Here is a 12895-nt window from a genome sequence, read left to right on the forward strand (position 1 = left end):
AGAGGTAAGTCATCAAGAACCCACCCATGGTTTTAATTGATCCATATCTTGAAGCAGTGTGTTTGAATACAGTTGACCTAAAAGTCTGTTTGGGTTTCTAGTGTTCTATCATTTATATACACTTTGAAGGCAAAAAGTCTTAATTTATGTGATTGATTGAAGGCAAAAAGTCTTAATTTATGTGATTGATCTTTTGAGCTGAACTGGTGAGAAAGTTCTGACGCAAATAAATACTTGTAGAATGTAGTTGAGAGTGCAAGAGCCCAGGATCAAAGATCTTCAAGGAACATTCCCTACACTGTCTTGAAAAAGCAAGGCAGACCCCCCTCCCCCATACACACCCCATACTATATCTACATCCTTGAGTTAGTGGTTACTGAGGATGGGCAGACTGAATGGGTCATACGACCCTTATCTGCCGTCATGTTTCTAAGAGATCGCTGGGAAATTTTAGGAAGTTACTGATACGATGGTGAAGATGCCACCTTTCCACAGATCAGTCAGATTGGTTTTTGGGGGAAGGAGGAGCAAAGATTATTTTTCAGCTTTTTAAAGATTACTTTTCAATGAATTCATAACACTAGTTTGTACTGTTACATAAGGCAACAGACAAGAATACAAGGGTCTCTGTCTCTTTTGAAGGATATGTACTTGAATAACTTTTTGCTTATTACACATTATCCCCTGGATTCTATAAATGGCGGCTAAAGTTGCATGCAAATTGGCTCCGTGGCCAACTTTTGTGCGCAACTTAATGGTTTAACAAGCTAATCAGAGCTGATAATTGGCCACTAACAAGCAATTATCGGCACTAATTGGCACTAATTAGAATTTATGTGTGCAACTTTCTAAGCATATTCTTTAAAGTAGTGAATGTAATTTATAATATGTGGATTTCAAAAGGGGGTGTAGCTATTGGAGGGGCATGAGCAGGTCATGGGCGTTCCTAAAAATTATGTGCACTGTTATAGAATACGCCTGATTTGTGCCTAAGTTAGGCGCAGGCATTTATACCAGGTTTTAGTTGGTGTAAATGGTCACCCCTAAATTCTAGTTGTGAGGATGGGCGTTATTCATATTCTATAAACCACACCTAGGTGAGGCCTATAGTATAGGTCTAAGCGCGATTTTTTGGCACCAATTTTTCAGGCACCTATGAGGGGGTTTATTAGACACTGCCCTTAAGAATAGTCCCTCAAATAGTCTGAGCCACCTTAAGATCACTGGTCCCACCCCAGGGAGGATATGAGCTGGGAGGGGTGGAGTCAGAACCAGGAAGTATAAAAGACAGGGCCAGACTGAGGTTAAAGAGGCCCAGGGAAGGAAGAATCGAAGCCCTAGAATACGCCGCTACACTTCACGTTTAATGTTTTTAATCTGGCTGAGGTGAGCCACTTTTGTTTCCTGTTTGAGACTTGCAAGCATGGCTCTGAGGTCTGGCTGGAGCCAGAACCTAGAACTCGGAGAAGAACCGAGAAGGACTTATAGGCTGTGTTTGGGGCGTGGCAGCCCCACCAGCCACAGACTATCTTCTGGGCCTGCCAGCCAGAGGCCTGCTTAAGACTGTGCTTCTTGAACTACAGAGGCGTTTTAGCCCTGTGACATAACAGGCCTCAGGATTCAATTAAATAAACACTTATTTTCATTTATATCCTTTTGTCTGGCCAACTCTCACTCGGGGTATCACAGCGCCATATATTGAATCTGGTCCTATATGTAGCAAAGGCTACAAGAGACACTATAGTTTGTTTGGTTTTTTTTTAACTCTTATCCCAGTAAATGCTGGTCCTCTGGTCCTTCTTTCTTTATTAGGAACCCAAAAAAAAAAAAAACAAAAAAAACTCCTAAAACACACATATAAAAACCAACAGTGAATGCTAAACCCATGAGATCACAGAAGAATCTTTATTTTTTCATGACAGTCTCTGGACAGTTTTCCCGTGTGTTTTTCAGAGAAAATGTTGAAGGGAAAGGGATAATCTTTGTTCTGTTTTAGGAGGAAGCTTTTTCCCTGGCTATGCAGACATTAGACTTGACTTACACACCCAAATGGAGAAAGTCTGTGTAACGGTTAAGGAAGGTCCATGTTCATTGGCTATAGGTATAGACACCCCATTCTATAAGAACATAAAATCTGCCATACTGTATCAGAAACATGACGGCAGATAAAGGCCATATGACCCATCCAGTCTGCCCATCCTCTGTAACCCCACATGCTTATCCCATGACTTTTTTAAATTCTGAAACAGTCCTCGACTCCACAACCTCCACCGGGAGGCCATTCCATGCCTCCACCACCCTTTCTGTGAAATAGTACTTCCTTAGATTACTCCTAAGCCTATTCCCTCTTAACCTTTTCATCATATGCCCCCCTCACTCATTTGATCAGGCCCAAGGTCCATCAAATCCAGTGTCCAGTTTCAAACAGAGTCCAATCAGATCATAAGCACCTTTCAGGGTCCCCAAAGTAGCAAGATTTCAGGCTGCTTTCCCCAAATCTATCAAGAGCAAGTTTAACGATGCACTGAGTGAAATACTATTTTTTCCTATTTCTTTGAAATGTATTATTGTTTAACTTCATGGCATGTTCTTCGGTGTTTCAAGCAATTCATTTTTCCGTTTCACTGTGCTGTTTTAATATGTATGTTTCTGATACTGTATCATGTCATTGCTATTATCAGGATTTAATTTGCCTGTCTCCAAGTTTACTGCATTTCGTGGAGCTTCCGTCCTTTTGCAGAAAGGATGAAGAGGCTCTGTGTTCTTCCATGAAGCTTCTTGATGTGTGCAGGGAGTCTTCATTAGATATCTGGAAGTCACGAATGAGTTTTGCGAATTGGACAGACTGTGCTTTTTGGAAAACAGAGACTTGGCCTCATGGCTTCCAAGCCCACAATCGCTAGATGGCTGAAGGAGCCTATCGGGTCAGCTTATTTGCTTGCGGGGAAGCAGGCTCCTCAGGCCTTTCGGGCTCTTTCCATGAGGCATACAGCGACATCCTGGGTTACTGTCTCTGGCAGACATTTGCAAGGTGGCGATGTAGTTGGCATGGCATACCTTTGCCAAGAACTACAAGGTAGATGTTGTGGTGTGCTCGGAAGCCAGTTTTGGGGCTTTGGTCCTCAGGGCGGCAGAACAAGGATCCCACCCACTCTAGGGATTGCTTTTATACATCCCATAGGTTCTGGAATAGAGGGAAGCTATGTAATGGAAGGAGAAATTAGGTTTTACCTGATAATTTTCTTTTCATTAGTCATTCCCACTATTTCAGAGGGCTGTCTTGAGTTTTCTGAGATGTTTCATTGGTGCAAAGTAATGGGCCAGATAATGACTGTCACCTTGCATAGTGCTTTCTGCATATCTCTTGTTCTCTACAACTTGTCCAGAGAGAAGAGGACCGCACATATTTGCTCGTCTAGATAGTGTTAGGTTTGCGAGTTGTTTAAGGTTGTTGTGTTTATTCTGAGTATTATCCTTACTGCTTGTGTAGATAAATACTGAGGAGCTGGACTGGATGCCAAGAAAGATACGTCTCAGCTCAGTTTTCAGTTCTCTATCTCCACCTGCTGGTTGATGGATACAACTATCCCACAAGTTCTGGAATAGTGGGAAGAACTAATGGAAAGCAAATTATTAGGTAAGATCTAATTTCTCCTTTCGCAGCAAAATGCTGTTACCTGTAGATATGGTTTGATGAAACCATGTTATCAATGATGGGTGAACTATTGTGTATCATCTTAAGCTGACGTGCCATACGACTTATAACTTGATAACGCTTTCTGCATTGGTTTGTCACACCTGTATGTGGCTATTTGCTCCTTTGTTTGGGGGAATGGTTTCACTGCTAATTAAAATACATTTTTGCATCAGTATTCAGCAATGAAAAATATGTGTTGGGGTAAAGAGAATGACCACACTCTCTCCTGTAAAAGAGAAACGGGGGTCTTCATTGCATGGATTCACACAGCGTCTGTGATAAATGCTGTACTATAAAAATGTTCCTCGTCTGTGACTCATGCGAGAGCACAGTCAGGGAAACTGGGTTTGCTTTACAATCACAATGGAATATTCCAGCAACTAAAACAAAGGACTTCATAAGAGAGCCACAGTTTTGCCTGGTGAGCAGGAGCAGTGGAAACACTCTTTTGGTTGGAGGAGGCCAAACAAACCAATCTCTGGCTCCATCCTCTAATTGCAGATGCTGTGGTGGGCACAAGATTGGTCAGGCCATGGCCCCAGTGGCCCACCCCATTCCACAACCTAAGCTGTTATGTCACAATACTCTATTTAAAAAAAGGAAGGAGGGCTTATGGTATTTTCCAATATATGATAGTCACTTGCAGGCTTTGCACCTAGCAGAGTGAACAATACTTTCAGGGGCAGTACAGGAAACCCGCTTACATTGCAGACACTGGCCACGACCCAGCCAAGTACAGCGGCGGTGCGATTACAATGTTTAATCGCACAGAGAATTAACTAGTTAATCGCATTAGTTAACTTGATTAACCCACAGTCTTAATATAATAGGAAGGTGGGAAAGGAAAGGGGATGGGATTTGATATACTGCCTTTCTGTGTTTACAATCAAAATGTATTTTTAAAAAAAATATATTATATACAGGCACTTATTTTGTACCTGGGACAATGGAAGGTGAAGTGACTTGACCAGAGTCACAAGGAGCTATAGAGGAAATTGAACCGGTTTCCCTGGTTCTGAGGCCAGTGCACTAACCATTAGGCTACACCTCCACTCCCTGCTGCTTGCTCAACCCTCACCCCATCAACTTTCCCCACCCATCAATCCACCCACCCCTATCCTTGCATAATACAATCAGGACGTACTATCATGCTTGCTGTCCATTCTGGCCTCTCCTATTACATTGAACAGCCTGGCATTAAAAAATTATATATATTGGCTAAGGTCTTCCTTTCTCCTTTTTTCCCCAGCTCAGTTGGAACTGGGGACTGTGATCTGCCATCATGAGTCTTTATTCACAATCACCCGAGGATTTTGCCCTTATAGAAATGTTAAATAGTAGTAGTAGTAGTATTTGAATAGAACTAGCCTCCCACTCTTCTGTGTTGTGGTCACTGCAGCACTAGTCCTGAGTCTTCTTCCAGAACCCTTCATCACAGGCTCTAAATCTGGCCACTAGGTGTCATCCTTAAGGATGACCACGAATCCCCTCCCTACCAGCCCCAACCTACAGGGAGGTACAGAAGACCCAAGTCAGGCTTCATACTAGGGACTTTCCACTAGACTGGGGCCTATATGCTCTTTATTTCAACTGTCCTCTCTCTGTTGGCCCTTCTCTCCAGCAGTGGCATAGCTAAGTGGGGCCACGGGGTCCTGGGCCCCCCCCCCCAAATTTGTTCTGGGCCCCTGGTTTGGCTGGCGGATGTTGGGGACCCCTGCCAGCCAAGATATGTTACAGCGGCAGCAGTGGGTGGGGAGCGGTGGGACGGCAGTGCTGGGGCGGCGCCCCGAAATGTGCCCCCCCCCCTACCTTGGCCTCTGGCCCCCTCCGAGATCTGGCTATGCCCCTGCTCTCCGGGCATTTTAAACCCCAATTTTCAGCCAATTTCCAGGGAACATGTGCCAGTACTATTTTATCATCTACCGTATGAACACATCTGGCATAGTAGACTATCTAAACAATAAATATGTAGCATCTATTTTCCAAGCTTTGCCTTAGTAGAGCAGCTGTACTAAATTAAATTGGTCCTGCTTCTCGTCTCTTTCCTTTCCGCCTGGCTGCGCTCTTTGCTAGAATAGCTACCTGATAATGCATCAGGGTGTTCAGTCGCTTCCAGTCCCCTTCGATCTTGGTGGTGATATCTTCATCCTGCAGGACTACACGTGCTATCCGGCCCTGGCGCCACTCTGGGGGGGGGGGGGGAACGAGAAGAGGGTGCGGGAAAGAAAGCACAAGAATGTTCAAGTATGCAATGTGACAACAGCTGATAACATAGTAACATAGTAGATGATGGTAGATAAAGACCTGTATGGTCCACTTGCGTGTGAGCTGTGCGCTCAGAAATATTGTATAACATACACATGCAACATAAGGGGGAGGGGCCCACATTGACATGCTACCAGTTACATGCGAAAGCATCGCATTTATGCATCCATTCCAGCTATTGACATGGCATTAGTGGGCCCTACATGTTGGCATATAAATGCCAACTTACGCTAGCATTCTATGATGGCATCTGGGTGCCTAGATTCTGTTACAGAATAGGGTGTAAGATGGCATTTGCGCATCGATAATTAGGTGCTATCACTTATGCTGTGTAAAAGTCAGGCATAAATGCTGCACGTTAGCACATTAATTAAAGTATTATATATGTTACGTGTGTAATTGTGGTTTTGTCCCTTTGAAGTTGTGCGCTACGTTGGCTGCAATTCTAAGCTTGTACAATACTGCATTTATGCGTATGAACGTGACCTTCAAGTCCATAAGTGCTAGTCTTCTATAATCTTATTGCACAAATGGTGCTTACGTTTAGGCTCTAAGGTTATAGAATTTGGGAGGGAGTAAATGTCTAGGTGATGGAGAAACAATATTTCATGCTATCTTTTGACCCGCATTTCCATGTGGAACCAGCCTCAACTCTGTTACCACCTCATCAATGCTGCAACTCTCGACCTAAGTGAAAATCCTTCACCTTAAAACCCAGGTTGACCAACATTTATAACAAGAAGGGTGGGCTTGGGGAATTAAGACCATCTTGATTTGCATCTGTTGGGCCTTGCAATAGCAGCAAGAACTCTGACACAAGAGCCCATTGGAGTTTCTCTAACACCTTCTCTCTCTCCTGGAGAGCATCTTCACATCTCCCCAGTAGGGAATGTTCTGGGCTTCCATTATTAACCTTCCCTCTTTTATCTGTAGCACAGGAGGGAGCCAAGCTTCCTTAAATACATCTCTCTTATTAACTTCAAAGGAGAACCTCCAGGCTGGAATAAAGCAACAGACCCAACATTTTTACTTGGGTCATTCTGATGGTGCTTAAACAAAATAAAGTATTGCAGGTATTTTGATTTTGCTCCTGAGGCAGGGGAAAGAGATACAGAGAAAAGAAGGAGCAGATAAAGAAAGCAGGACCATGCAGTACTGCAGGCCATTGGGGTAGCTAGGTTGATACTAGCAGGTGAGTGGAGTCTAGCAAGGCCTATCATTCAGGCAACAGCCTCACTGGCTTTGATTGTTTTGATCAGAAGGTTGTAACTGATGTGCCAAGGCATTAGCAGGCCATGAAGAAACCTTAATTGTACTGTAAACCTTTGTTCCCTTGTGGAGGAAAGACTGTGGCAGTTCACAGCCGCTGTTACCATCAGCATGATTACACACTCCTCCCCTGTCACCTGAACTATGACTTCCCACAAGCAGGTGACAGGGGAGGAATGTGTAACCATGCTGATGGTTAACAGCCTGCTCTGCTGTTCTCTATTGCATCAGGTACAAATTTAGGGACTGATGCAGAAAGAAGTGCGTTAGAACCTCCAACTGGATGGCTTCTAATATGAGGTTCCATCAAAAGATTACCACCGGGATGCAGTAATCAGTGAGCATGCAAATTACTGCTGAATTAAAATCATGGCAGTAATCCGTAGCTCACCCACAGCCAGGAGGGGAGACTTAAAAAAAAAAAAAAAAAGGCTTGCAGTCTGCATCAGCCCTGGTATAACCCTGGTAGTCTAGCATCCCTTCCCTCCTCCTGCTGCTTCAACTAGACCTGACCCAACACGATTCCCCCTCCCCTCACCAATTCAAACAAAAAATTTCCTGGTGTCTAGAGGCACTCCCTCATGCCCCAACCCCCTCTAGGGCACTCACTCCTGACTCTGGTCCTGCCATCTTGGAAAATGGCAGCGTCTAACCCCATGTAGTCCATGCTGGGATGCACCAAATAAGGGAATTTTTTCTTTGTTTTGTAGTCTCTGTCCAGACAACTAAATAAAGGACAAAATTCTCTTATTTGGCAGACTGACCCCTTTTGGTGCATCCCAGGATGTACTCTGCAGGGTCAGGCACCACCATTTTTCAAGATGGCGACACCAGAGATAGGATCAAGTGGGTTAAGAAATGCCCTAGATGGGGGTCTAGAGGGCTTGAGAGAGAGAGATGGGGAGTACCACTAGACCAAGGGTGACCAACCTTGTTTCTCACAGGAAGAATTAGGGGTTACAGAGGATGGGCAGACTGGATGGGTCATATGGCCTTTATCTGCCATCATGTTCCTATGTTTCTCAAGGGCTGCAACTCAGTTGGGTTTTCAGGATTTCCCTAATTAATAAACAAGAGGTTTATTTGCATGCACTGCCTCCATAATGTCCAAATAGATCTCGTACATATTCATTGGGGAAATCCTGAAAACATGACTGGGTCACGGCCCTGAAGAATAAGGTTGCCCACCCCTGCACTAGACACTAGGACATTTTTTTACAGTCGGGGTGGGGGTATGTGTGTCATATCAGACTCAGGGGAGGGGGCCACTAGACTACCAGGTATTTTTATTTTCGAGTTGGAAGGAGGGGGTGTTGCTGGCATCCTCTCTCAACCAACCCTTCTACAGTGCCCTGGACTGTGCTCATGTCAAAAGCCATGGTTTTCTTCTTTACATTGCAGAGGAATTCTTAATTACCTCATTATCATTTATTTTAATGCAGTTTGCGGCCATGTTGTGTATCATGTGTGCTCCAGTACTCAATCACTTTCTGTATTGTGCGGCCATTAACATGTTTGATAACTTTACGGTAACTGGACATTTCATCTTCTGGTAGTTTTCTGCATTGGTCCCTTAGATCCTGAGCCCTCTGGGGATAGGGAAATACCTACTGAAAAGAGTACAAGCTAAGTCCAAATCCCTTCCCCCTTCCTTCTGAAAATGGAAGTGTGTGGGGCCCAACATCTACAGGAACACTACAGGCCCCACACAGCTGTTTTCAGAAGGAAACCAGCAAAGGAAGGGGCTGTTTTACAGATTCATCCGGCAGCTGAAGACAATCCAGTGGATAGAAGGGCAGAGAAGATGGCATTGAGGTCGGGGGGGAAGGGGGGCTGTGAATGGGTGGTAGGAGAGGAGGGAAGATTATGGCGTGTCACAGTGTTATAAAGGTTGAGAACCACAGCTGGGATATATATGCTTGCAGTGCAGAGAAGAATAATTGCACAGACTGGATGCTCTCTTTCTACGATCCCTCGGCAACACATTTCTCTTCAAAGACTGATCGGTTTTGGTACAGTAACAACAGGAAGGGTAGAGAAAGAATTCAGAATTTGACATGATTCAACACACAGAGGAAATCTTCCATGAGACGGGTCTCATAAACTAACATTTCAGATAGAAAACCCTGTATAACCCCCACCAGTGTAAATGAGTAGATGTTAGGATGATCATACAAGTTCCATGTCAAAGAAGTGCACCACTGTACAGTAAAATGTGGACTAGCTTGACCTGTCCCTTCTGGAGCAGTAGGGTCTTTCTAGTAGTGACTTAATGTCAGACTGATAGACAACCCTTTTCAGAGACCGCCAATGTATAGTCCCCTGCTGAGATCTAAAAACAGAAGGACAGCATTCTGCAAAGAGGATATTATGACCCCTCCCTACCAATATTGAGGTGTTTCTTTCCAACAAAATGCTTCAATTCCCGCGGAGGTACAGCCTGGTGGAGAATGGCTTCAGGTCTGTACGTCCATCAAATGGGAAATGAGCCTGGAACTCTGCATCTGATACATGTGACTCCAAATGGATATTATTTCTGGGAGAGGAGTAATACTAGTATGTTACAAATCACTACTTGGGTAGGGTAGCCTTGCGTTGCCATAGGTTGGGTTCTCCAGTTCTTAGGTTTGTCTGCCCAAACAGCTCTGCCATTAAGCACCAGCAAGCAGAGACTTTTCTTTGTCACCTCCCCCCCCCCCCCCCCCCCCCCATGGAAGCACTGTAGGAAATACACTTACCTAAGTCCATGTCAACAGCCCGTGGCCTCTGAGAATACGGAACATTCTTGTACACAGCATCAAGAATCTTCTCTTTCACTTGAGTGATTGTGTCACAATTGAGCACTTTCACTGGAATCTCGGGACTATTCTCGTTGTCGGGATTGACACAGTTGAGAATCTGGAAGGACAATAACCAGCATCAACTCTTTCCTTTGGTGTAAATATGGCACCGCGTTTGTTTGGGCAGGGGGAGAATGGGGAGATGGCTTAGGGAACCTATCTGCCCATCACACTTTTGCATGCCATATCAACATATTTTAAATATATTTGTGTATCGATTTTAATTATGAATGTTTTGCTTGTACTTCATCTAGAATATTAATGTGAATTATAAATAATAAACTAACTAAATTTACTTACAAAATGGCAAATTATATTTCTCCATTAATTAACAGATTTTACTCTTTTGATTCTGCTTTTTCCGTCTCTCTTAAATTGTGTCTAACTGTAACTGCGAAGAGTAAAAAGCACGTTTGGAAAAATGGGGATCTGGTATTCTATGAAACAAATTTTATGAAACAAATTTCCAAAAGCCATTTACTCGTGTCCATAGGTAAAAAGGGCTGCATGAAAATTACCCATCCCATATGCGTGTAAAAATACTTTCACTCGCTTTCAGTGGAAGTTTTTCCAAGGTGAGGTTAAGGTAGGGTAATTCCGTAAAGTGCACTAACTTGGAAAAATCCAATGCTTATTTCTAGGATAAGCAACATCAAATCTTGCTTTACTCTTTTGGGATCATACTGGTGATCTGGGATTGGCCACTGTTGGAAACAGGATACTGGGCTTGATGGACCTTCGGTTTGCACCAGTATGGCAACACTTATGTTCCTATTCTACAAAGCACAATAACGTCTACTCATCGAATATGCTTGTAAATGATTAGAATAATGGCATATGTACACATATTTGCACACATAAAAGATATACATATCTTCCACTGCCTGTATCTGACAGATGGGTGTACACATAGGTGGAGTTTGGCCAGGACTCACACATGACTTGCAGAATTCTATAAGTTACATGTAAATTCTTAGCATTAAACACAAGCACTTAACACCAGCTCTATGGCTGCTGTAAGTGTAGAAGATTACACTAGTATTTGAAAGAAAGTAGGCACCTAGTTTCCTTCATACAACAGGCATTCTCTGGATGCTTAAATACAGACACATTCTTATAAAACCTTTGCATTTTCAAAATTATGCATGTGATTTTACTCAGTCTCTGCAGGTGCTTTTTCCATTGAACGTGGATGCAAGGACAGTGATTAAAAGGTTAAGTGCAGATTTTGCAGCCAAGTGAGCAGTTTGAAAATTGCCCTGTATGGGTGGGTAGGGGGTAGAAGAGGGAGATTAGCAACGGACTGTTACTCTGGGGTTCAGGAAGCTGCAATAACCTATCCAAGGCTTTTGTTTCCTGTTAAAATGTTTCTAAAAAAAAAAAGATAGATTTTCTTGCCTTTAAAATAAAGTACTGCAGAAGAAATGCAGTATTCAGGCAGACTCCTGCTTGGAGTGAAACACATCTGCAACCTACCAATGTTTTGTATTCGATCTGCTGCCGGATGAGTTTGTCCTCGCTCAGTGAATACCGCGCTTCACCGGTAATGGCGTCGATTGGGCCCTTCTCCATCTGCTGTTTAATCGCGCAGTAAAGCATGAACAGAGGTTCTCCAGCACACTCCTGTCAGAAACACCCCCACCCGAAAAAGAGAAAACAAATTCAACCAAAGCAAGGCAAACCAAGAGAACAAGAGAGCTCTAGGCCCCAGTCAGCCAGTCAAGGGAAGCTGAAGCAAAACATGAAGGGTAAATTTAGAGAGGCACATTAAACGCCTCTTATAAGATTACCACACAGGCTATGCATGATGGCAGAAAGAGTGCACTTTTACAAGACCTCCATGTAAGCGTTTTCAGAGCACAGTTTCTGACTCCTCCTCCACTCCATATGTACTTCTAAAACAGGGGCGTAGCTACTATGGGGTCATGGGGGCCTGGGCCCCTGTAGATTTGGCTCAGGACCTGCCTGCCGATGAACCTCTCAACCCCCCTCCCACCGCCAACCCGCCGTCACCGTCTGCTACATTTGCTGGCGGGGGACCCCAACCCCCGCCAGCCGAAGTCTTCTTCCTTCGTTTTGTTTCTGAGTCTGACGTCCTGCACATACAACGTGCAGGACGTCAGACTCAGAAACAGAACGAAGGAAGAAGAGGACCTCGGCTGGCGGGGGGGGGGGTCCCCCGCCAGCAAAGGTAGGCGACGGCAGGGTGACGGCGGGTTGGCGGTGGGAGGGGGGGTTGAGAGGGTCATTGGCGGGGGGGGGTCAAAGTTGTTGGTGGTGGTGCTGGCAGCGGCGGGGGGTGTTGGCAATGGTGGCGGAGGGGTGTTGGCAATGGCGGTGGGAGGGGTCAGCGGCGCCGGGGGGGGGGCTAATGTGCCCCCTCACCTCGGGCTTTGGACCCCCCTCCCGCTGAAGTCTGGCTACGCCCCTGTAAATATGCACCTACGTGCGTACTTCACCTTGTGTATCTTCACATCTGCGCGGTATAAATGTATATGGGTGTAATTTATCTCTAATTCAGGTTGATTTTGTGATGCAGTTTTATAAAGACACTAAGGTGGTTATGGGGCTCATTTTTGAACAAGAAAAACGTCCAAAAAAATGGCATAAACTGACAGGTGGACGTTTTTCTCACAAAAACATCCAAATCGCTATTTTTTAAACACATTATTTTAGACGTTTTTCTATGCAGTTTGTCTGCAATGCATCCAAATCACAAGAGGGCATGTCAGGGGCATGCAAGGGTGGGATTTGGGCATTCCTAACACTTGCAATGTTTTTCTGTCGTAATAGAAAACAAAACAAAAACATCCAGGACTAAAAG

At 44.4% G+C, this 12895-nt stretch overlaps 1 protein-coding gene across 1 annotated transcript in view; it reads right to left on the minus strand.

Annotated features, from left to right (window-relative positions):
- PLXNA2 (plexin A2) overlaps positions 1 to 12895 on the minus strand; it is a 513443-nt gene that overhangs the window by 27716 nt on the left and 472832 nt on the right. Inside the window, exons 24-26 of the mRNA XM_030220548.1 lie at positions 11548 to 11694; positions 9970 to 10129; positions 5780 to 5883 (exon numbers count right to left, since the gene is read on the minus strand). Coding sequence (XP_030076408.1) covers positions 5780 to 5883; positions 9970 to 10129; positions 11548 to 11694 — 411 coding nt within the window. The remainder of the gene's footprint in view (positions 1 to 5779; positions 5884 to 9969; positions 10130 to 11547; positions 11695 to 12895) is intronic.

Source organism: Microcaecilia unicolor, chromosome 12 (assembly GCF_901765095.1).
Source record: "Microcaecilia unicolor chromosome 12, aMicUni1.1, whole genome shotgun sequence".
NCBI classification, from domain to species: domain Eukaryota; kingdom Metazoa; phylum Chordata; class Amphibia; order Gymnophiona; family Siphonopidae; genus Microcaecilia; species Microcaecilia unicolor.